We start from the raw sequence: 21,877 nt of genomic DNA on the forward strand, positions 1-21,877 counted from the left end.
ATAGTGGTGTAAATTGGCCACGGGGATGGCGTCCGATGGAGTTGGTTGTCAGTGCGATTCTGTGCGCCGCCCCAAGGCCCTGTGGCTTCAGCCATGGGTCGGACTGCGAGGCGGGGGGGAGGGACTCGTGCAGATGCAAATGGCTATGCTTGTCTGAGCAATAGTTGTCTGGATCACCCCAACTGTTACCAGCCCATTCTTCAGGAGAGACATTTTTCCAAGCTGAGCTATGTCAGGCAGAACTGGGAGATGGCCCTGGTGCCATTTCCATACGTGATCCCAGGTTGTGGTGTTTTCATTGAAACTCTTGAAGCTCGTTTAGCTGTTGCTCTGTTTCCGGTGATAACAACAGCTCAGTAGATTACATCCGCTGATCCCATCTTGTAACGCCTCTATTTTACGGTTGGGTTTTCCCCTCTCCTGGCAGGAAGATGCGCTCCAACCTCTTGCTGATTATACCGTGATCTTTCCCGCCCTCCAGCATCAGTTGAGTGCTCTCCTACCTCTGCCCACTTACACCAGCTATCATAAGCCAATTCCTCAGGGAACGGAGGCTTTGTTTGGATCTCACGTTTTGGTAGCTACTTGGTGACTGTGCTTGTCATGCTGCTGCCTCCACCAGTTTGGCATCGCAGGAGATGACAATTGCATTTCACTTGGTTCTCCTGAGTAGCCATGTCAGAGTTACTGATAATTGAACAAGAGCGGTAATTTTTAGCGCAAAGCCTAACATTCTAACAGCCCTTAATCACGTAACGGTGAGGAGCTCAGTAACGCGATTTAATGAAATGGATGAGAATTAAACAGAGACCTGATTACAGATTCAGGGGTGACAAGATCCACGCTCAGTAACAGGGTACCTTAGAACAGATACAGATACAGACAGATTAACAGAAATATCAAGTGGAGTAACACAAACCCTTGTGTTACAAATGCGTCTAGTTAAAAGGCATAAATAAGTAGGGAGGTGGATGTCAGAATGAGCTGGCCTCTGCTTGAGCTTGGAGCAAATACTCCCAAGGCCCTGGCATTCCTCAACGGGCGATAACTGAGGCTGACTCGAGTGGGAGGGCTTTGCCCCGGCTTCTGCTGAGCGACAGCCCCGAGAATTTGGTTGTCCCTGAGAGGTGCCTTGAGCCCGGTTTTGCCAGGTACTTGTACAGAGCAGCTCCCTTGGGATTGTTCTGGGCAATGGGATGAGAAGCAGGAGTCAGATCCGAGAAGGGCTTGCCCTCGCGCCCCAAGCCACTGCCCCTTGCTACCCACGGCAAGCAGGGGCTGGGCAAGGGAAGGGGTGTACTGGCTGTACTGGGTCTCCACCTCGTGTTCAAGGAGAAGAATTGCACCGAGAGGCCTGAGAGAAGGGGGAGAAAGTGGGAGGGGCGGGGGGGGGGGGGGGGGCGCGGCGCAGCACTGCGCCCCAGGTTGACGCAGGCGTTGTCCAAGGAATCAGAACAGCAGACCTTGCACGTGAGCCCAATGCAGAGTTTTGCCAAGGGGGGAGGCAGGAAGAAGTTTCAGTTTCAGCCTTGCGGGTGGGCGTCTTTCTGTACCCAAAGACGTGCTTTGTGCCCTCGATGCTGAGGGCAGCCACCCAGGGCTGGGGAACGAACGGCTGCACGGCCCCTGAACCCTGACCAGCAGGGAAACTGGGAGAACAGAATGCCGTCACTGCTGATCTGTACCAGTTTGACTCTGCTTTAAGACTCACTGCAAGCTTTCAGAATAAGGGTCCCCTCAGAAGAAGACAGACAAGGAGCAGGGTTGAAAAGGAACAGGGTTGGTTTTAATTGGTGGTTGTTGCTGTTGGTTGTAAAATAGACAATCAGTCTATGGTGTTACACTGTCAATGATGTCAGACAGTTCCAGAAGGAGCTCGTCCACATCCTTCTCAGCGTCCACCTCAATTTCTCCTTCCAGTTCTCCTGTGATCTCCATCAGGAACTGCTCGAGATCGTCCTCTTCAGAGACGAGTGCTTCCCCCGCCTCTGCGCAGCTCAGCTGCTGTGTCTCAGCTGCGTCTTGTGAGGAATAGGATGGTGCACTTGAGACCTCCGACTGTGCCACGGAGTCCGCCTGGCTTCCTGGAAGCAGTTCCAGGCTTGGGAGGACAAGGAAGAGAACAATCAGTACGTGACATCTCTAACTGGAGAAGCGCTTTCAGCAAGAAGTCGTCCTCTGCGAAAACCTGTTTACTGACTGAGCTACTTTTCCCCACGACTTACTCAGCAGAGATTTTGAGTAAGCAATTGAAATCATTTCAGAGGACCTGTTCCTTTGTTGGATTATGCCACGACACATCTCAAACACCCCCTTCTCCCCCTGATGTGAAAGAACTTATGTCTAATGGAAAAAGGGCACTGATGATGAACGAGTTGTGGTCATCACCTGCTTGGAGGTGTTTCGACTGCAGGAATGGTCACCAGGCTGTCCCCGGGCAGGGCTGGAACGATGGCCTAGGAAGAAACAAGACATTGTGTATGAAGCACGGGACAAAGATTCCTAGGTAACTTCTTTTCCCAGAGAAGCTGCGGATGCCCCGTCCCTGGAGGCATCCAAGGCCAGGCTGGATGGGTTTCCAGGCACTTGGATCTCGTGGCTGGCAACCCTGCTCACAGCAGGACAGGTGGAACACGAGATGATCTCTGAGGACTCCTCCTCCCTTCCCTCAGCCTGAGCTGAGCCTGAACCCAAATACGGAACCACGCTGCTCCCGAAGGAAGCATTCTCTTGAAGGTTACAAGCGACCTTGGGTGTTTTTCACAGCGCAGCATCAATGGACAAAATCCTTCCCACCACAGAGCCATCTCCGAATCCTAGAATCGCAGACTATTACAGAGTCATCACTGCTCTACATCTGATCAAAACAGGAAGTTTGCACAAGTATCCTGTGAGACATCTGCTGCCTTCAAAGGAAACAGGAGACCTGCAGAACATTTGACACTCCTACGTTTCTTCAAGAGCAACGTAAACAAACCTTCCGTATCCGCTACTGCTTAGAACCCCCTGTTCTTACCGTAGGTAGTTTTTTAGCTGGGGGCTCATCTGTGTCCTCAGCAGCAGATGGATGCATCTCTGCTGCTTTTCGTTTCCGTTTCTGCTTGGGGGGGAAGGTGGTTTTCCAATCAATAGGCTTCACGGCCTCCTTGCGTCCACCTAGAGTCAAAGGAAGGGAGAGCTGGTAGAGTCCTGCTGTGCCTCGAGAGAGATCCACGTTCTCTTATCGTTCCCGCAACCCTTCCTCAAAGTTAAATACACTTGACCAGTGGAGTTACACTGCCACGTGCTGGATTCTCAGCAATGTCTTCCACACAGTCATCTCTGTCTGCCAGCAGTGCATACAGAGGAACCAAGAAACCCAATGGCTGCGCCCAGGAATACCCCAGGGCAAGGAAAACTCTGACACAGAGCAATCCTAGGTGGCAGCGTTACTTTTCTGAGACGCCGTCACGAGCTCCCTGTGCTCACCCTTGACTCGTTTCTTGCAGGGCAATTCTTTTACTTTTCCCTCCTCCTCCTCAGATCGCTTGCGTTTTTTTCCAGCCGGGCCATGGGAGGAAGTTGGGATGTCAACTGCAGGGAACAGTCCCAGGAAAGAACAATCAGAACAGCTAAGCAGAAAGACAGTGCATCAAGCCCAGATGCCTGTTGAGTATCTGTACCTCTCTTTGGTGCCTTCCCAGGCTTCTTGCCCAGACTTCCTGCAAGGCCGCTCTTCGGAGGAAGGCCACTGGCGTCAGCTTCTGGCAGAGAGAAAACAAGAAGTAAGTGAAGAGCATCTCTTTGGAGGAAGGTTTCAACACAGTCAGCCACAAGCTTTAAGTTTTGGAAGTCTGTCCCTCAAGCAGCTCCCATTCACCATCAACTGCCATTCTGAACCCACCTGCACACAGTTAATTTCATTTCCGCTGCAAATTGCTGCAGTCACCAAGGCACAGCCAGCTATCCAGCTAGTGCCTTGGTAGCCTTGTTCCTCTGGTTTTCCATCTTAGCCCGTATCTCCCCCCCCCCCCCCCCCAAAAAAAAAAAAACAACCACCATTCAGACGGCCGAAACACAAACTAATATTTCTCTTAGCGTGGCTCTTCCCTGCACTCCCCACCAGTGAATGGTTACTTGACATCCCGCACCCGCTCAGAAGTAATATTCCAGATTAAATCTTTCACGCTTCGTGCCATCAGAAACTCACTTTGGCTTGGTGGTACGGCCAGTCCGTTCCCACCGCGTTCCTTCAAGTGGAGAAAGGCGCAGTGGGCTTTCTGACAGCCTCCTGGTTGATCCTCCCAATAGCACGGAATCTCACTGCGCTTCTTCTGAAGAGAGAAAGAAAGGAAGGGTCACGGAAACAGGCGCACGAGGTTTGCAAAGAGACGCAGCGTTCCGGGTCGTGCCAGAGATGGGACCGTCACAGTGCTGAAACATCACCTATCACTAAAGGAAACACCTGGGAGCGCACTCACAACACCTGCGTGAGCTGTAACCGCTCGGCACATTTCGCTTTCTCATCCTTCAGGTAGAGGAGACAGGCGCTCTCAGTTCAGGGGGTTAAACCAATACACCTGCTGCAAAATGCTCCCGTTATTCGGGAGAAACGGTGCCTTCAGGTGCCGTGGCGAAGTCCACCAGAAATGATCGGGCAGAGCCTTAGCTCTTGACCATCATCTCTCGCCCCACCCTTTGCTACTCCAAGCAGCCAGAGCACAGTTGTCTGAAGAAATCCAGGGCAGACAAGGCCTGGTAGACCGCAAGCAAGCCCCGCTGGCAGGAGGGCAGTGCCCGCTCTTTCCTCCCACCCTGCTCCAGCAGGTGTAGGAGTCTGAGCAATGCGGTCTTTTTGCACCTGGGGAAAAAATGCCTTTGGCACCTAGCGCAAACAGCTCTCGCTAACATAGAGCTGAGGCATGGAGTTCTCTTCCCCCTGCCTCCTCCCGGTCCCCTCTAGAAACAGAAACCCCTAAGATTTTCACAGCAAACGTATCTAGCCTGCACAAGTGCATTCCGCCCACCTACAGCAATGAAAAGCGGTTTTGTGGCTAAGTTGGAGAGCACGTCTTTAGGCAAACACTCACATCAATTCTCATGTGCCTGAACTTGCAGTTGCCACTGGAACAGCGACCCTCCACCCACAGCCGGCACACTTGTTCGCTCCCCAGAGCCGCTTCACAGTGGCGGAAGGGACAGCTGTCTCCCTGCACGCAAAAGGAAACCACACGGGAAAATAAGAGTACGGCCTGAAACGTGCCCATGCTATCAGCCCAGCTTGTTAGCAGCGAGCGCAGAATCCCACCGGTTGTGAAGGTAACGCATCAGTGGTAGGTCTCCCCCTGCTCCACCCCTTTCTCTTACGAATGAGGACAAGGAAGAAAATGCAGGCAAAGGAAACCCAACCATACCTTCGTGCAGGTGGAGTAGAAATAGAAGTAGCAGTCGACTCCTCGCTGAGACATGATGAAATTCTCAGAGCAAGCTCGGCTTCAGAGGAGTTCCCTGCTCTTGGAAAGAGCCGGACGCCCTCCTTCTTGGACTGCTTGGATCCGCAAAATCGCCTTTCCGACCGGGACCCTGAGGAAAGGGTCAAGAACCGGAAAAGAATGAGGAATAAGCATTTCCCCAGCTTTCCTTTTATGCAATTTAGACTCTCGAGGAGGGCAGCGTCTCGGAAGCAGCTGGTTGAAGAACTGTGCCAACTCTAGATCCAACTTGCGTCTAACTGCCACGACCTCTCCCAGCAAGTACTGTCCTCCATCTCACCTACAGTTACGTAACTTGCAGCACACATTTTGCGTTCCTGTCATGAGAATGAATCCATCTTCTCCCCTTGCTGCAGCTGCAAGGGATGCACTGGTACGACTCACGTGTTTGACGAACCTACGGTTGTGGCTTACCCAGGCACAGCTGCAGGCCTTCTCCCTTCCAGCTCACACACCAGCCCGATGGCTGAGCAACACCGTCAGCGAGAGCGGGCAGCACCCGTCAGCCACCACCACTCTCACTGCCAGCCGGGACGAGGGCTGACGCAGCGTGTCCGCACTCCTGCGCAGCGCTCACGGCTGTGGCACTCACTGGTGGCAGCCACGGCCCGAAAGACAGTGCTTGTGAGGTCACTGTGCTTGTGATGTCACCGGACAGTCCATGCCCCAGCTGAGCACTTGGCTCTCCACCGTGACTCGAGTGGGGTTTTGTTAAAAATATGCTGGATACGGCACAGCCAGCCATCGGTGGGTCAATAAAGCACAAGTTGCACTCTGTGAAGTCTGTGCTCTTCTTCCTTTGGAATGTCTGAAATGAAGGCTGGGGCCCAGCAGCAATTTTGCAGGGGTGCGGTGGCAATGCTCAGTCACAGCTTGAAGCAGTGATTGAGCACCTGGTGGGAAGGCAGGGCCAACCCAGGGGAGCTCAGGTGCATGCAGAACCCTTCCCAGACCTCACTGAAGGGTTGGCAGTGGAGGCAAGGGTGTCTGACTGGAGATCCCTGCCTGCCCGAGGCCTTCCAAGGGTCAGCAGCTTTTTTCCTTCCTTTCTGCGTTATTTCTCAGCTGCGGCACTTGGGCTTATCCTCACGTGCTGCAGCCTAGGACTTTGCCACCCCACTCTTATCCCTGTGCTTTCCGTTGCACTGTAGCATCACACAGGGGAGTAACGCCAGTTCCTCATCCTCACCGAAACGTGTGACAGAATCTCACACAGAATCAATTTTCCCCTGGAAACGGCCATCTGGAAGGGCCTCGTCTGAGCGGGGAACTCCTCCCCAGCCTAGCTTTCCTGCTGAGACTCCTTCCAGCAACCACCCGCCACCAAGCCCAGCTCACCTCTTTGGCCCGCTCACTCCAGGCTGTGCCCAGGTCACACACGCCACAGCGGTGCTTCTGACGGGCTCTCAAAGGATGATCCCTTGCAAGGAACGCTCAGAGCTCAGTCTCTGCGTGCAGCACGCTCACCAGAGCACCAGCTCTGCTCCCCAGCTGAGCGCCAAACCCTCCCACCCAAGAACGATTGTGACCTCAGCACGGATCCGCAGCACTTCTGCGCTTTCATCATAAACCAAGGAAGCAGACGCCTCCCAGATCCCAATTCTAAGAGACCATTTCTCTCTGGTAAGAGAGGTCAGAGACACGATCAGAGTTTTGAGTTGAAGATCTGGTGGCAAGCCCATGCAATCCACGTGAAACCCTGCGGGTAACGGAGCTGCAAACGTGACATGAAAAAGGAGCCATAAATAGACCAAAATTGATGATTTTGTTTTGAGTCTTCAAACCTATGCTCAAATTCCTTCATGCCACTTAGAAAAGCGGGAGGGAATCGGGCAGGAACACGTGCATCTGAGCCCTCTGGCTGCAGGAGCAGTGAGACAGACTTTGTCTAGATGTTGTGCTAAGGGACACGGTTGGTTTGGTGGGGAAATGATAGAATCATAGAATCACCAAGGTTGGAAAAGACCCACAGGATCACCCAGCCCAACCATCCACCCACCACCAGTAGTTCCCATTAAACCATTCCAGTGCCTGACCACCCTTGCGGAGAAGTAGCATTTCCTAAGGTCCAGCCCGAACCGAACCTTCCCTGGCGCAGCTTGAAGCCGTTCCCTCTAGTCCCATCACTGTGACACGAGAGAAGAGGCCGACCCCCCCCACCCCCCGCCTCACTACAACCTCCCTTCAGGTAGCTATAGAGAGCAATAAGGTCTCCCCTGAGCCTCCTCTTCTCCAGGCTGAACAATCCCAGCTCCTTCAGCCGCTCCTCGTAACGCCTGTGCTCCAGACCCCTCACCAGCTTTGTTGCCCTTCTCTGAGCACGCTCCAGTCCAGGGCCTCTCCATGTCTTTCTTACAGCCAGGGGCCCAAAACTGGACACAGTCCTCGAGGTGAGCCTCACCAGCGCTGATTACAGGGGGACAATTACTTCCCTGTTCCTGCTGGCAACACTGTTCCTGATGCCACTGTCCCCAGGATGCCACTGGCCTTCTTGGCCACCCGGGCACGCCGCTGGCTCACCTTCAGGCGAGCATCAGTCAATACCCCCACGTCCATTTCCTCTACACAGTCTTCCAGCCACTCTGCCCCAGGCCTGTAGCGTCGCCTGGGCTTCTTGTGGCCAAAGTGCAGGACCCGGCGTTTGGTCTTGCTGAACAGCTATCCAGCCTGTCCACATCCCTCCGTAGGGCCTCGCTACCCTCAGGCACATGGACACTTCCAGCCAACTTGGTGTCACCTGCAAACTTCCTGAGGCTGCGCTCAATGCCCTCATCCAGGTCCTCGGTACAGATACTGAAGAGGACAGGCCCCAGCACCCACCCCTGGGAAACACCACTCGCTGGTGACCGCTCGCCAGCTGGATTTAACTCCATTCACCACCACTCTCTGGGCCCGGCCCTCCAGCCACTTCCTCCCCCAGCCAAGAGCGTACCTGTCCAAGCCACGGGCTGCCAGCTTCTGCAGGAGAATACCGTGGGAGACAGCGTCAAAGGCTTTGCTGAAGTCTGGCTAGACCACAGCAACAGCCTTTCCCTCATCCACCAGGCGGGTCGCTAGATCATCGCAGGAGATCCGCTTGGTCGAGCAGGACCTGCCCTTCGTGAACCCACGCTGGCTAGGCCTGATCCCCGCTCGTCCCGCACGTGCCGCGTGGTCTCCCCCAAGACAGTCTGCTCCATCACCTTCCCTGGCACCGAGCTCAGGCTAACAGGCCTGCACTTCCCCGGATCCTCCTTACAGCCCTTCTTGGAGACGGAGACGGAGACGGAGACGGAGGTGGAGATGGGCTCCGCACGGTGATGGGTGGACAGCCGGACCGGATGAGCTTGGAGATCTTTGCCAACCTCGGAAGATTCCCGTTGCTTACTAGGCCACAGCGAGCCCCTTCGGAAAACGGCGTCTGCGGAACGCGAGGAAAATGTCCTTGCCCGTTTGTTTCTTGAGGCCAAAGATAAAAGCATCCTCTGCTGAGCGCAAGACTTCTCGGGAGGCGAAATCACGGCCGCAGAAGAGGCCGGCACGGCAACACCGCCGCTCTCGTCGGGGGGAAGCGGGAAGGCCTCTCGCTCCGCACGCATGCGCTGTAGCCGCCGCGCTCCTCAACCGCCAACCGCCCCAATCGGAATTGGCATCCTCGTCGCCCAATCGCGGCCCGCGGGGCGGGGACGGCCCCACCTCCCGTCATCCTCCCGGCCAATCACGCGGCCCGCTGTGTTTAAAAAGGAGTGCGCGCGGCCGGTAGGCGTCGCTGAGAGGATCTGAGCTCGTGGCGGAGGGGCGGAGCGGAGCGGAGCGGAGCGAAGCAGAGCGGCGGAGCGGCGGCCGCCCCGGTGCTGCCTGAGCCCGGCTGGGGCGGAGTCAGCTTCAGCCTCAGCTTCAGCCTCAGCCTCGCGCTCCTTCCCTGAGCCGCGCCGAGGGGGTTCTCGCCGCCCCTCGCGGAGCCGGTCCGGGTGCGGCGGTCGCTGCGTGCGCTCGGTCCGCCGCAATGAAGGCGGGCGGTGAGTGCGGGCCGCGCGGCTCTCCTTCGTTCCCGTCTTCGGCTCCGCGCGGGTCCCTCTGAGAGGGCTCTGCGGGCGGCCCGGGACGCGCGGCGGGAGGCTGCGGGAGGCTGTGGGGCCGCGGCGGGGCGGGGCGGGGCGGGGGGGTCGGAGCGGCGCGGGCGGCGGTTGGCCCCGAGCCGCGGCGGGCGGAGATGCGGCAGTGCCCGCTCCGTGCCGGCTGCCGCCGCTCCCTGCGGGGCCGTGAGCCTTCCCGGGCGTTGGGTGATCGGCGAGAGGCGTTACGCGCCTCCGCCGGAAGGCTGCCGTGAGGAAAAACGCGACGGAGCGCTGTTGGCCGCCTGCGAACGGTGCGATCCCTCCCTGAGCGCTCCGCTTTCGCTGTGGGAGCGGCGGCTGAGCGCTGCGTCGCGGCCCGGCGCCTCTCGCCCTGCCGAGGCCGTGCGCTTCGTCCCTGCTTCCAGTCCTGGTTTGGATTCCTGCTGCTCGCTTGCCGACTTGCAGCGGGCTTTGGGGCTCCCGAGTGCAGGCAGAGCCCGGCTGCTCGCGGCAGCCGTCGCCCTGTGCCGTCCCAGCGGATGGACGGCCGGCCGGCCGGCGGGAGGGGCTTCGGGCCCCTTTTCTGTCTTCCGCCGGCGTGACTCGTGTGTTCTTCCTGGCTTCGCCTCACCTCCTCGGTCGTTTGCCTCTCTTGGCTGCCGTGCTGAGGGTAAGCTCTCCAGCAGGAAAGGAAGGCTGGTGCAGGCAGCGCCCCGGTCTGTGAGCGCGGCGAGGTGAGGAAGCTGGCTGTGAGGGGAGGGGTCTTCCAGGAGCACCTCCCGCGGAGAGGTGGGCTTTGGCCTCGGGTGGCTTCGTGGGCCTTAGCTTCCTCATCCCTCCTCATCTCTTGCTCTGGTTGATGCGCTTGAAGAAGCGTTCCACTGAATTCCACACGCACTCTAGGGGCACCTTTTTTCTCTTCCACCTTTTCTCTTCCTGTGGCTCAGCGAGGTGTTGTGTTTTTGTTTTCCAGCGGTTCGCTGCCGCTGTTCCAGATGCTTCTGTTTCCCTTCCAAGCGAAGGCTAAGGGAACGGCCCCGCGTCCTGCCGTTGCTAAGTGTGCCCGAGGATGCTGTGCTTCATGCTGTGCCTTCGCCTTCCTGCTGAGGAGCTCCTCTGGCTCGGAGCGGTGAGTGCCGGCCCCTCCTGCAGTGCGCTGCCTTCTTTCTGCCCCCGGGAGCCAGAAGTGCAGGCGGGAACGCCTGCGTCCGCGGAGGCGTGAGGAGAGCCAAAAAAAGCCATGCAGTAGGTAGCTATTTGCTGGCCTAGCGGTCAGCTTGCTCACTACTGCAACCTCCAAGACTGGCAGCAGTATTTGTGTGTTTTGTGTCGAGTTTCTGTGGGGATGGTCCTTCCGGCTCCCCGTGACTGGCAAAGTGAATTTGGTTTGGCATCTCTTGCTGTAGTGATGGCTAGCCAGGGAAGGAGCTGTGATTAATGAGCTCCCTACCTAAAATTCAATGGTGTTGGTCCCGTTCTGTTAGTAATGCTCCCCCTCCTACCTTGCAGGTGCGCTCCCCTCTTAAATACCTCGTGGATGATCTCGCTGGTGTTTGGGCGTGGGCACTAGTGTTCCTTGTTTGAAGGTAACACGTGACCTGAAATCTGTCCCTGGTGCTTCCATGTGAACCAGCAAGTGTGATGGAAGAGCACAGCTCTCAGGGTCGGTTGTTTTGCCCAACCCCGTGTGGTGAAGGATGAGTAGACTTGGCTATTGAAGCAGGTGCAATTTGAATGGGTTGTTAGTAATCTGCCTAGAAAGGAAGGAGAACGTCTCTTTAGCCATCCGATTGGAAGGAGATGGCTTGACTTGCATGTCACGCTAATTGTTCCGCTTCTAACTGCGGTGCCTGCTCTGATGTGCGTACTGTGTGTGTCTCCCTGTGGAGAGTGTACGTTTAAGAGCGTGCAGATAGCAAGGCATCTGCTTTTTTGTTGAGATGAAGACTTGGGTTTCTTAAGGAAGGCACCTTCAGAGATGGTTTCTGGTTTCACTGGGGAGTATTTCAGGGTTAGCAGAGAATGCCAAATAATACCTGGTAATGAGAGGTAATGTCTTGTGGATGCAGCTGTGGTCTAAATAGTCGGTGCTTGAGTTGTATGGCCAACCTCTGTTCTCCTTTGGGTATTAGATACCTACGGTTGTGGACTACAGAGAAGTACAATGTTGTCTATAAGCCATGCTAAGACTAAAGCGCTGGTCTTTCTTTTCAGCGTCCGTGGAATCGCTCAGGTTGGAAAAGACCTGAAGGATGACAGGCAGGTGTTGTCTCACTGCAGTTCAAGACAATTTGAAGGTGAGCGTTATGACGAGATAGGCCAAGAAAAGGTGGGTTTGCTGTTCTAATTTGTTTGCTAAAATCTGCCTCCTTGAGCGAAAGCTACCGTATGGCAGGGTGTTCCAAAGTTCCCATAACGGGAAGTGGGTTTTAACTGGAGGTTTTGGCAGTAGAGAATAGCTCGGTAAGGTTGGGGCTTCTCAACTTCATCTGCCGGGACTCTAAGTGCTGTGGTTGACCAGCAGTTCGAGGAAGGACTCGGCAGGATAGCTTTCTCCTTGGAAGAAATGAGGACAAATAAGGATGAAGTAGCTGCTTCCTGGCAGGGGGAATCACCCTGTGGAATTCTTACCGCTTCTTTGTCTTTCAGGTGATGAGCTACAGCCAGCTCTGTTGGCTGCTGGGTGTGAAGCGGGAGGACCCGAAGCCCGGTCCCTTGCACGCCGATGTCATAGGAACGAGAGCTTTCTTTCGGTCTTCCCTCTGGAAAGAGATCTAAGAGGCGAGTATAACTGGTGGCTGGAAAGGTCTGTGAAGGACCGTTGTGTTTGGGCGGTCCTTTGTGGAGCCGGGGATTGGACCTGATAATCCCTGTGGATATCCCTTCCAGCTCAGGATATTGCCTGATTCTACGATTGTTGTAGCTGTGTGGAGGAGTACATAAGCACTGTGTCCCACAGCCTCTGATTTTTTTTTATTGTGTCCCCAGGCCCTGCCCCCTCCTTGGGGTCCAGTGGGGGTGGCCCTGGGGGTACAAAACCCACACCCCATTGGTGGGAGCCACTCCCTCGGCTGCTGCCGACCCTGGAACCTTTGGAGGAGGCTCAACCGGGGGCTGGGGCCTGGCCCTTAAACGGGCACCAGGACTCCAAGAGCGCCTGGCTCCATCCCCAGCAACGTTCTGTTTCCCCTGCTCAAAAGCGCTCCCCAGGGACAGTCCCTTTCAACTTCTCCAGGGCTGCAGCCGTAATAGTGGTGTAAATTGGCCACGGGGATGGCGTCCGATGGAGTTGGTTGTCAGTGCGATTCTGTGCGCCGCCCCAAGGCCCTGTGGCTTCAGCCATGGGTCGGACTGCGAGGCGGGGGGGAGGGACTCGTGCAGATGCAAATGGCTATGCTTGTCTGAGCAATAGTTGTCTGGATCACCCCAACTGTTACCAGCCCATTCTTCAGGAGAGACATTTTCCAAGCTGAGCTATGTCAGGCAGAACTGGGAGATGGCCCTGGTGCCATTTCCATGCGTGATCCCAGGTTGTGGTGTTTTCATTGAAACTCTTGAAGCTCGTTTAGCTGTTGCTCTGTTTCCGGTGATAACAACAGCTCAGTAGATTACATCCGCTGATCCCATCTTGTAACGCCTCTATTTTACGGTTGGGTTTTCCCCTCTCCTGGCAGGAAGATGCGCTCCAACCTCTTGCTGATTATACCGTGATCTTTCCCGCCCTCCAGCATCAGTTGAGTGCTCTCCTACCTCTGCCCACTTACACCAGCTATCATAAGCCAATTCCTCAGGGAACGGAGGCTTTGTTTGGATCTCACGTTTTGGTAGCTACTTGGTGACTGTGCTTGTCATGCTGCTGCCTCCACCAGTTTGGCATCGCAGGAGATGACAATTGCATTTCACTTGGTTCTCCTGAGTAGCCATGTCAGAGTTACTGATAATTGAACAAGAGCGGTAATTTTTAGCGCAAAGCCTAACATTCTAACAGCCCTTAGTCACGTAACGGTGAGGAGCTCAGTAACGCGATTTAATGAAATGGATGAGAATTAAACAGAGACCTGATTACAGATTCAGGGGTGACAAGATCCACGCTCAGTAACAGGGTACCTTAGAACAGATACAGATACAGACAGATTAACAGAAATATCAAGTGGAGTAACACAAACCCTTGTGTTACAAATGCGCCTAGTTAAAAGGCATAAATAAGTAGGGAGGTGGATGTCAGAATGAGCTGGCCTCTGCTTGAGCTTGGAGCAAATACTCCCAAGGCCCTGGCATTCCTCAGCGGGCGATAACTGAGGCTGACTCGAGTGGGAGGGCTTTGCCCCGGCTTCTGCTGAGCGACAGCCCCGAGAATTTGGTTGTCCCTGAGAGGTGCCTTGAGCCCGGTTTTGCCAGGTACTTGTACAGAGCAGCTCCCTTGGGATTGTTCTGGGGCAATGGGATGAGAAGCAGGAGTCAGATCCGAGAAGGGCTTGCCCTCGCGCCCCAAGCCACTGCCCCTTGCTACCCACGGCAAGCAGGGGCTGGGCAAGGGAAGGGGTGTACTGGCTGTACTGGGTCTCCACCTCGTGTTCAAGGAGAAGAATTGCACCGAGAGGCCTGAGAGAAGGGGGAGAAAGTGGGGGGGGCGGGGGGGGGGGGGGCGCGGCGCAGCACTGCGCCCCAGGTTGACGCAGGCGTTGTCCAAGGAATCAGAACAGCAGACCTTGCACGTGAGCCCAATGCAGAGTTTTGCCAAGGGGGGAGGCAGGAAGAAGTTTCAGTTTCAGCCTTGCGGGTGGGCGTCTTTCTGTACCCAAAGACGTGCTTTGTGCCCTCGATGCTGAGGGCAGCCACCCAGGGCTGGGGAACGAACGGCTGCACGGCCCCTGAACCCTGACCAGCAGGGAAACTGGGAGAACAGAATGCCGTCACTGCTGATCTGTACCCGTTTGACTCTGCTTTAAGACTCACTGCAAGCTTTCAGAATAAGGGTCCCATCAGAAGAAGACAGACAAGGAGCAGGGTTGAAAAGGAACAGGGTTGGTTTTAATTGGTGGTTGTTGCTGTTGGTTGTAAAATAGACAATCAGTCTATGGTGTTACACTGTCAATGATGTCAGACAGTTCCAGAAGGAGCTCGTCCACATCCTTCTCAGCGTCCACCTCAATTTCTCCTTCCAGTTCTCCTGTGATCTCCATCATGAACTGCTCGAGATCGTCCTCTTCAGAGACGAGTGCTTCCCCCGCCTCTGCGCAGCTCAGCTGCTGTGTCTCAGCTGCGTCTTGTGAGGAATAGGATGGTGCACTTGAGACCTCCGACTGTGCCACGGAGTCCGCCTGGCTTCCTGGAAGCAGTTCCAGGCTTGGGAGGACAAGGAAGAGAACAATCAGTACGTGACATCTCTAACTGGAGAAGCGCTTTCAGCAAGAAGTCGTCCTCTGCGAAAACCTGTTTACTGACTGAGCTACTTTTCCCCACGACTTACTCAGCAGAGATTTTGAGTAAGCAATTGAAATCATTTCAGAGGACCTGTGTCGTGGCATAATCCAACCAAGGAACATCACAAACACCCCCTTCTCCCCCTGATGTGAAAGAACTTATGTCTAATGGAAAAAGGGCACTGATGATGAACGAGTTGTGGTCATCACCTGCTTGGAGGTGTTTCGACTGCAGGAATGGTCACCAGGCTGTCCCCGGGCAGGGCTGGAACGATGGCCTAGGAAGAAACAAGACATTGTGTATGAAGCACGGGACAAAGATTCCTAGGTAACTTCTTTTCCCAGAGAAGCTGCGGATGCCCCGTCCCTGGAGGCATCCAAGGCCAGGCTGGATGGGTTTCCAGGCACTTGGATCTCGTGGCTGGCAACCCTGCTCACAGCAGGACAGGTGGAACACGAGATGATCTCTGAGGACTCCTCCTCCCTTCCCTCAGCCTGAGCTGAGCCTGAACCCAAATACAGAACCACGCTGCTCCCAAAGGAAGCATTCTCTTGAAGGTTACAAGCGACCTTGGGTGTTTTTCACAGCGCAGCATCAATGGACAAAATCCTTCCCACCACAGAGCCATCTCCGAATCCTAGAATCGCAGACTATTACAGAGTCATCACTGCTCTACATCTGATCAAAACAGGAAGTTTGCACAAGTATCCTGTGAGACATCTGCTGCCTTCAAAGGAAACAGGAGACCTGCAGAACATTTGACACTCCTACGTTTCTTCAAGAGCAATGTAAACAAACCTTCCGTATCCGCTACTGCTTAGAACCCCCTGTTCTTACCGTAGGTAGTTTTTTAGCTGGGGGCTCATCTGTGTCCTCAGCAGCAGATGGATGCATCTCTGCTGCTTTTCGTTTCCGTTTCTGCTTGGGGGGGAAGGTGGTTTTCCAATCAATAGGCTTCACGGCCTCCTTGTGTCCACCTAGAGTCAAAGGAAGGGAGAGCTGGTAGAGTCCTGCTGTGCCTCGAGAGAGATCCACGTTCTCTTATCGTTCCCGCAACCCTTCCTCAAAGTTAAATACACTTGACCAGTGGAGTTACACTGCCACGTGCTGGATTCTCAGCAATGTCTTCCACACAGTCATCTCTGTCTGCCAGCAGTGCATACAGAGGAACCAAGAAACCCAATGGCTGCGCCCAGGAATACCCCAGGGCAAGGAAAACTCTGACACAGAGCAATCCTAGGTGGCAGCGTTACTTTTCTGAGATGCCGTCACGAGCTCCCTGTGCTCACCCTTGACTCGTTTCTTGCAGGGCAATTCTTTTACTTTTCCCTCCTCCTCCTCAGATCGCTTGCGTTTTTTTCCAGCCGGGCCATGGGAGGAAGTTGGGATGTCAACTGCAGGGAACAGTCCCAGGAAAGAACAATCAGAACAGCTAAGCAGAAAGACAGTGCATCAAGCCCAGATGCCTGTTGAGTATCTGTACCTCTCTTTGGTGCCTTCCCAGGCTTCTTGCCCAGACTTCCTGCAAGGCCGCTCTTCGGAGGAAGGCCACTGGCGTCAGCTTCTGGCAGAGAGAAAACAAGAAGTAAGTGAAGAGCATCTCTTTGGAGGAAGGTTTCAACACAGTCAGCCACAAGCTTTAAGTTTTGGAAGTCTGTCCCTCAAGCAGCTCCCATTCACCATCAACTGCCATTCTGAACCCACCTGCACACAGTTAATTTCATTTCCGCTGCAAATTGCTGCAGTCACCAAGGCACAGCCAGCTATCCAGCTAGTGCCTTGGTAGCCTTGTTCCTCTGGTTTTCCATCTTAGCCCGTATCTCCCCCCGCCCCCCTCCCCCACCCCTCCCCCCCCCCCCAAAAAAAAACAACCACCATTCAGACGGCCAAAACACAAACTAATATTTCTCTTAGCGTGGCTCTTCCCTGCACTCCCCACCAGTGAATGGTTACTTGACATCCCGCACCCGCTCAGAAGTAATATTCCAGATTAAATCTTTCACGCTTCGTGCCATCAGAAACTCACTTTGGCTTGGTGGTACGGCCAGTCCGTTCCCACCGCGTTCCTTCAAGTGGAGAAAGGCGCAGTGGGCTTTCTGACAGCCTCCTGGTTGATCCTCCCAATAGCACGGAATCTCACTGCGCTTCTTCTGAAGAGAGAAAGAAAGGAAGGGTCACGGAAACAGGCGCACGAGGTTTGCAAAGAGACGCAGCGTTCCGGGTCGTGCCAGAGATGGGACCGTCACAGTGCTGAAACATCACCTATCACTAAAGGAAACACCTGGGAGCGCATTCACAACACCTGCGTGAGCTGTAACCGCTCGGCATATTTCGCTTTCTCATCCTTCAGGTAGAGGAGACAGGCGCTCTCAGTTCAGGGGGTTAAACCAATACACCTGCTGCAAAATGCTCCCGTTATTCGGGAGAAACGGTGCCTTCAGGTGCCGTGGCGAAGTCCACCAGAAATGATCGGGCAGAGCCTTAGCTCTTGACCATCATCTCTCGCCCCACCCTTTGCTACTCCAAGCAGCCAGAGCACAGTTGTCTGAAGAAATCCAGGGCAGACAAGGCCTGGTAGACCGCAAGCAAGCCCCGCTGGCAGGAGGGCAGTGCCCGCTCTTTCCTCCCACCCTGCTCCAGCAGGTGTAGGAGTCTGAGCAATGCGGTCTTTTTGCACCTGGGGGAAAAAATGCCTTTGGCACCTAGCGCAAACAGCTCTCGCTAACATAGAGCTGAGGCATGGAGTTCTCTTCCCCCTGCCTCCTCCCGGTCCCCTCTAGAAACAGAAACCCCTAAGATTTTCACAGCAAACGTATCTAGCCTGCACAAGTGCATTCCGCCCACCTACAGCAATGAAAAGCGGTTTTGTGGCTAAGTTGGAGAGCACGTCTTTAGGCAAACACTCACATCAATTCTCATGTGCCTGAACTTGCAGTTGCCACTGGAACAGCGACCCTCCACCCACAGCCGGCACACTTGTTCGCTCCCCAGAGCCGCTTCACAGTGGCGGAAGGGACAGCTGTCTCCCTGCACGCAAAAGGAAACCACACGGGAAAATAAGAGTACGGCCTGAAACGTGCCCATGCTATCAGCCCAGCTTGTTAGCAGCGAGCGCAGAATCCCACCGGTTGTGAAGGTAACGCATCAGTGGTAGGTCTCCCCCTGCTCCACCCCTTTCTCTTACGAATGAGGACAAGGAAGAAAATGCAGGCAAAGGAAACCCAACCATACCTTCGTGCAGGTGGAGTAAAAATAGAAGTAGCAGTCGACTCCTCGCTGAGACATGATGAAATTCTCAGAGCAAGCTCGGCTTCAGAGGAGTTCCCTGCTCTTGGAAAGAGCCGGACGCCCTCCTTCTTGGACTGCTTGGATCCGCAAAATCGCCTTTCCGACCGGGACCCTGAGGAAAGGGTCAAGAACCGGAAAAGAATGAGGAATAAGCATTTCCCCAGCTTTCCTTTTATGCAATTTAGACTCTCGAGGAGGGCAGCGTCTCGGAAGCAGCTGGTTGAAGAACTGTGCCAACTCTAGATCCAACTTGCGTCTAACTGCCACGACCTCTCCCAGCAAGTACTGTCCTCCATCTCACCTACAGTTACGTAACTTGCAGCACACATTTTGCGTTCCTGTCATGAGAATGAATCCATCTTCTCCCCTTGCTGCAGCTGCAAGGGATGCACTGGTACGACTCACGTGTTTGACGAACCTACGGTTGTGGCTTACCCAGGCACAGCTGCAGGCCTTCTCCCTTCCAGCTAACACACCAGCCCGATGGCTGAGCAACACCGTCAGCGAGAGCGGGCAGCACCCGTCAGCCACCACCACTCTCACTGCCAGCCGGGACGAGGGCTGACGCAGCGTGTCCGCACTCCTGCGCAGCGCTCACGGCTGTGGCACTCACTGGTGGCAGCCACGGCCCGAAAGACAGTGCTTGTGAGGTCACTGTGCTTGTGATGTCACCGGACAGTCCATGCCCCAGCTGAGCACTTGGCTCTCCACCGTGACTCGAGTGGGGTTTTGTTAAAAATATGCTGGATACGGCACAGCCAGCCATCGGTGGGTCAATAAAGCACAAGTTGCACTCTGTGAAGTCTGTGCTCTTCTTCCTTTGGAATGTCTGAAATGAAGGCTGGGGCCCAGCAGCAATTTTGCAGGGGTGCGGTGGCAATGCTCAGTCACAGCTTGAAGCAGTGATTGAGCACCTGGTGGGAAGGCAGGGCCAACCCAGGGGAGCTCAGGTGCATGCAAACCCTTCCCAGACCTCACTGAAGGGTTGGCAGTGGAGGCAAGGGTGTCTGACTGGAGATCCCTGCCTGCCCGAGGCCTTCCAAGGGTCAGCAGCTTTTTTCCTTCCTTTCTGCGTCATTTCTCAGCTGCGGCACTTGGGCTTATCCTCACGTGCTGCAGCCTAGGACTTTGCCACCCCACTCTTATCCCTGTGCTTTCCGTTGCACTGTAGCATCACACAGGGGAGTAACGCCAGTTCCTCATCCTCACCGAAACGTGTGACAGAATCTCACACAGAATCAATTTCCCCTGGAAACGGCCATCTGGAAGGGCCTCGTCTGAGCGGGGAACTCCTCCCCAGCCTAGCTTTCCTGCTGAGACTCCTTCCAGCAACCACCCGCCACCAAGCCCAGCTCACCTCTTTGGCCCGCTCACTCCAGGCTGTGCCCAGGTCACACACGCCACAGCGGTGCTTCTGACGGGCTCTCAAAGGATGATCCCTTCCAAGGAACGCTCAGAGCTCAGTCTCTGCGTGCAGCACGCTCACCAGAGCACCAGCTCTGCTCCCCAGCTGAGCGCCAAACCCTCCCACCCAAGAACGATTGTGACCTCAGCACGGATCCGCAGCACTTCTGCGCTTTCATCATAAACCAAGGAAGCAGACGCCTCCCAGATCCCAATTCTAAGAGACCAACACAAGGGTCACCCAGTGGGGTTGTCTGAAGTAAAAGAACACAGAAATGAGGGTGACTCTGGTGCAGCCATCTCGGGTCACCCTCTTGCTCAGGCACCGCACCATCGGACCCAGGAGACGTTGCCTGCGGGCTGCCTGCGGCTCGGAGGCCTGAAGGATGTGAGCTTCCAAACAATTGGCAAGCATCTGGATGAGCCAGCCCTCTGGTTTTCATGAGGGCAGACACGTCCTTCTTAGGAAGCCAGCTCGGCAAAGGCAGAATAGCTCTGTTCTTGGGCCGCAGCACTCCGTGGCCAGGCGCTGCTCAAACACCTGGGCTGCATTTCCTCCGGGGCTCCCCACACGTGCTCCGACTCTCCTGCAGGTTTCTGCAGGTTCTGTGGCTTCCTGCTGGGGAGCTCCTCACCTTCTTCTGCAGCTGTCCCCCGACATCATTACTGCCTCCTCTGCTACCGTACCGGGAGATGCCTCCGAGTTCATCAGCCTGGACTTCCTGCCTCCCATCCGCAGCTGCTCCTACACCCGCCTTCATTCCTAGTGTGATAGCGGCCACTTCCAGCACGAGCTGCCCTGCAAGACAGAGAAAGGAAACGTGGCGTTAGCACAAACACCGGAGCCCAGAGCCCTGGCACCACCACCTATTCCAGCCTTGGGAAGTCAGCTGCAACTACACCAACACATGGGATTGAAAGGTTCCTTGGGCTCTTTTTCCATCAAAAGAGAATTCCCTTTTCTCTGTACTGATAGCACAGAAATGATGCAGACATTCTTTCACGGTGGTTTTCAACAGATCCAAACAGTGTGACTTCAGTTTGCTGTGCCGGCTCCTGGGTGACGCGGCCATTTCCAAGCCATTGCTTCCTTGGGGCAAATAAAGGAAAGCCCTTGAATGAAATTTCACACTAAGACTGCACATCTTTTACACAAAACAGAATGACAAAACAGGAGATATGTGCAGCTGCATCATCAACCCAGCTAATGAAATAATGTAGAGACCAAAATGTCAAACTTCAGTACACCATTCTAACACAATGAGGAAAGCTTTTTTTTAAAAAAAAATATATATGTATAAAAAAATAACCCTCAGTTTCTTATGTGTGCCAGGATCCCACCCAGAATTCTGTGGAATGTTGTTTGTCAAACCCTGGAATGTTGGGTTCTCTCCCTGTGTTCTTGGGTTCTTGGGGCACTCAATGGACCCCATGTCCCATCCCATCACCCTTCTGAAGTTCATCTGATCGCTTTACTCAGTACTCCCCCTCTTCCCTTATTCATCCCAAGTGCTACTCACCAGCACCTGCCCGGGCTCCAGCTTCTCCACTGTGTGTAACAGATGGACTTCGGCACCAATGACACTACCAGGGCCACCCTGGATGAGGACACAGAAAAATCTGTGGCTCTTGTTTCTGAAGCTGTGCTCAGCCAAAAGGTAGAGGCAGGAGCCTGAGAAATCATGCTGGAGGTGGTCAAAGATGTGGCTATGGCCCACACCCAGGGCTTAGCAGGTGACACTGGAGAAGAATTGTTTGGGGATGATGTTGGGTTTGGGGACAGGGTTCAGGATGGTGGCACACGGCTCCTGTGGGTGTTTGGATGAGCAGGACAGGGCTGGGGAAGAGAAGGAACAGTGGTTAGTTTAGTGGTCCTTCTGAAAGGGTTCCACGGCCCTCCAACCATCCCTCCATTTCTCCTTCATCCGTTTCTCCATCCCCTCAACCCTCTTCACCCACTTCTCCATCTCTTCATCCATCCATTTATTTCTTCCTCCTTCCGTCACTATTTCAACCATTTTTTCAATCCCTTTCTCTCTTCATCACCCTTCTCCAGCCCTCTTTCCTTATCTTCATTGCTCCCTATCCCCATCCTTTCCTCGTTCTAACCCTATCTCCTGACACCACAACTGTGCTCCCCATCCCATCTCCAGCCCTATGTCATTCCATCCTGTCAACGGTTTATGGGCTGGTTCAGCCTGTTCCCCATCCAACCCCACCTCCAGAACCCAGAACTGTGCCCCCAATCCCATT

The 21,877-nt window shown here is 54.7% G+C and overlaps 4 protein-coding genes across 8 annotated transcripts; 1 reads left to right on the plus strand and 3 right to left on the minus strand.

Annotated features, from left to right (window-relative positions):
* Positions 1–1,764: 1,764 nt before the first annotated feature.
* On the minus strand, positions 1,765–9,088 carry LOC121106818 (zinc finger CCCH domain-containing protein 11A-like). 3 transcript variants are annotated; one of them, XM_040647786.2, is made up of 9 exons: positions 8,404–9,088; positions 5,394–5,562; positions 5,070–5,189; positions 4,190–4,313; positions 3,663–3,743; positions 3,469–3,573; positions 3,017–3,156; positions 2,389–2,456; positions 1,765–2,101 (listed from the first exon to the last, which is right to left on the minus strand). In XM_040647786.2, the coding sequence occupies exons 2-9, from the start codon at positions 5,445–5,447 to the stop codon at positions 1,831–1,833; spliced, it is 963 nt and encodes a 320-aa protein (XP_040503720.1). In that variant the 5' UTR covers positions 5,448–5,562; positions 8,404–9,088; the 3' UTR covers positions 1,765–1,830. The 3 variants fall into 3 exon arrangements, with proteins under 3 accessions (XP_040503720.1, XP_040503721.1, XP_040503719.1); XM_040647787.1 differs by lacking the exon at positions 8,404–9,088 and adding an exon at positions 6,810–7,114; XM_040647785.1 differs by lacking the exon at positions 8,404–9,088 and having other exon boundaries at positions 5,070–6,402.
* Positions 8,235–19,022, plus strand: LOC121106761. Its single transcript, XM_040647460.1, has 6 exons — positions 8,235–8,255; positions 8,712–8,767; positions 9,463–10,242; positions 10,482–10,637; positions 11,723–11,805; positions 12,158–19,022. The coding sequence occupies exons 1-6, from the start codon at positions 8,235–8,237 to the stop codon at positions 12,370–12,372; spliced, it is 1,311 nt and encodes a 436-aa protein (XP_040503394.1). The 3' UTR covers positions 12,373–19,022.
* LOC121106824 (zinc finger CCCH domain-containing protein 11A-like) lies at positions 14,518–15,835 on the minus strand. Its single transcript, XM_040647803.2, has 3 exons — positions 15,770–15,835; positions 15,142–15,209; positions 14,518–14,854 (listed from the first exon to the last, which is right to left on the minus strand). Exons 1-3 carry the CDS (start codon positions 15,824–15,826, stop codon positions 14,584–14,586), a joined length of 396 nt encoding a protein of 131 aa, XP_040503737.1. The 5' UTR covers positions 15,827–15,835; the 3' UTR covers positions 14,518–14,583.
* Positions 15,920–19,288, minus strand: LOC121106822 (zinc finger CCCH domain-containing protein 11A-like). Of its 3 annotated transcripts, none has more exons than XM_040647800.1 (4): positions 18,164–19,288; positions 17,840–17,959; positions 16,959–17,082; positions 15,920–16,496 (listed from the first exon to the last, which is right to left on the minus strand). In XM_040647800.1, the coding sequence occupies exons 1-4, from the start codon at positions 18,215–18,217 to the stop codon at positions 16,252–16,254; spliced, it is 543 nt and encodes a 180-aa protein (XP_040503734.1). In that variant the 5' UTR covers positions 18,218–19,288; the 3' UTR covers positions 15,920–16,251. The 3 variants fall into 3 exon arrangements, with proteins under 3 accessions (XP_040503734.1, XP_040503733.1, XP_040503735.1); XM_040647801.1 differs by having other exon boundaries at positions 15,923–16,326; positions 16,416–16,496; positions 17,840–19,288; XM_040647799.2 differs by having other exon boundaries at positions 17,840–19,288.
* Positions 19,289–21,877: the final 2,589 nt, after the last annotated feature.

This window comes from Gallus gallus, chromosome 14 (genome assembly GCF_016699485.2).
Source record: "Gallus gallus isolate bGalGal1 chromosome 14, bGalGal1.mat.broiler.GRCg7b, whole genome shotgun sequence".
In the NCBI taxonomy this organism is placed as follows: domain Eukaryota; kingdom Metazoa; phylum Chordata; class Aves; order Galliformes; family Phasianidae; genus Gallus; species Gallus gallus.

Excerpts from the sequence above, each read along its gene's own strand:
- LOC121106824 (XM_040647803.2), bottom strand. The coding sequence starts at position 15,826 with ATGCATCCATCTGCTGCTGAGGACACAGATGAGCCCCCAGCTAAAAAA. Across the intron at positions 15,210-15,769 it reads CAGCTAAAAAACTACCTACG|GCCATCGTTCCAGCCCTGCC; the intron begins GTAAGAACAGGG and ends GTTTCTTCCTAG. Across the intron at positions 14,855-15,141 it reads GTCGAAACACCTCCAAGCAG|CCTGGAACTGCTTCCAGGAA; the intron begins GTGATGACCACA and ends TGTCCTCCCAAG.
- LOC121106822 (XM_040647799.2), bottom strand. The coding sequence starts at position 18,016 with ATGGGCACGTTTCAGGCCGTACTCTTATTTTCCCGTGTGGTTTCCTTT. Across the intron at positions 17,083-17,839 it reads TCAGGCACATGAGAATTGAT|AAGAAGCGCAGTGAGATTCC; the intron begins GTGAGTGTTTGC and ends TTCTCTCTTCAG. Across the intron at positions 16,497-16,958 it reads GGCCGTACCACCAAGCCAAA|AAGCTGACGCCAGTGGCCTT; the intron begins GTGAGTTTCTGA and ends TCTCTCTGCCAG.
- LOC121106761 (XM_040647460.1), top strand. The coding sequence starts at position 8,235 with ATGCCCTCATCCAGGTCCTCG. Across the intron at positions 10,243-10,481 it reads CGGTCTGTGAGCGCGGCGAG|CGGTTCGCTGCCGCTGTTCC; the intron begins GTGAGGAAGCTG and ends TTTGTTTTCCAG. Across the intron at positions 11,806-12,157 it reads CAGTTCAAGACAATTTGAAG|GTGATGAGCTACAGCCAGCT; the intron begins GTGAGCGTTATG and ends TTTGTCTTTCAG.
- LOC121106818 (XM_040647785.1), bottom strand. The coding sequence starts at position 5,246 with ATGGGCACGTTTCAGGCCGTACTCTTATTTTCCCGTGTGGTTTCCTTT. Across the intron at positions 4,314-5,069 it reads TCAGGCACATGAGAATTGAT|AAGAAGCGCAGTGAGATTCC; the intron begins GTGAGTGTTTGC and ends TTCTCTCTTCAG. Across the intron at positions 3,744-4,189 it reads GGCCGTACCACCAAGCCAAA|AAGCTGACGCCAGTGGCCTT; the intron begins GTGAGTTTCTGA and ends TCTCTCTGCCAG.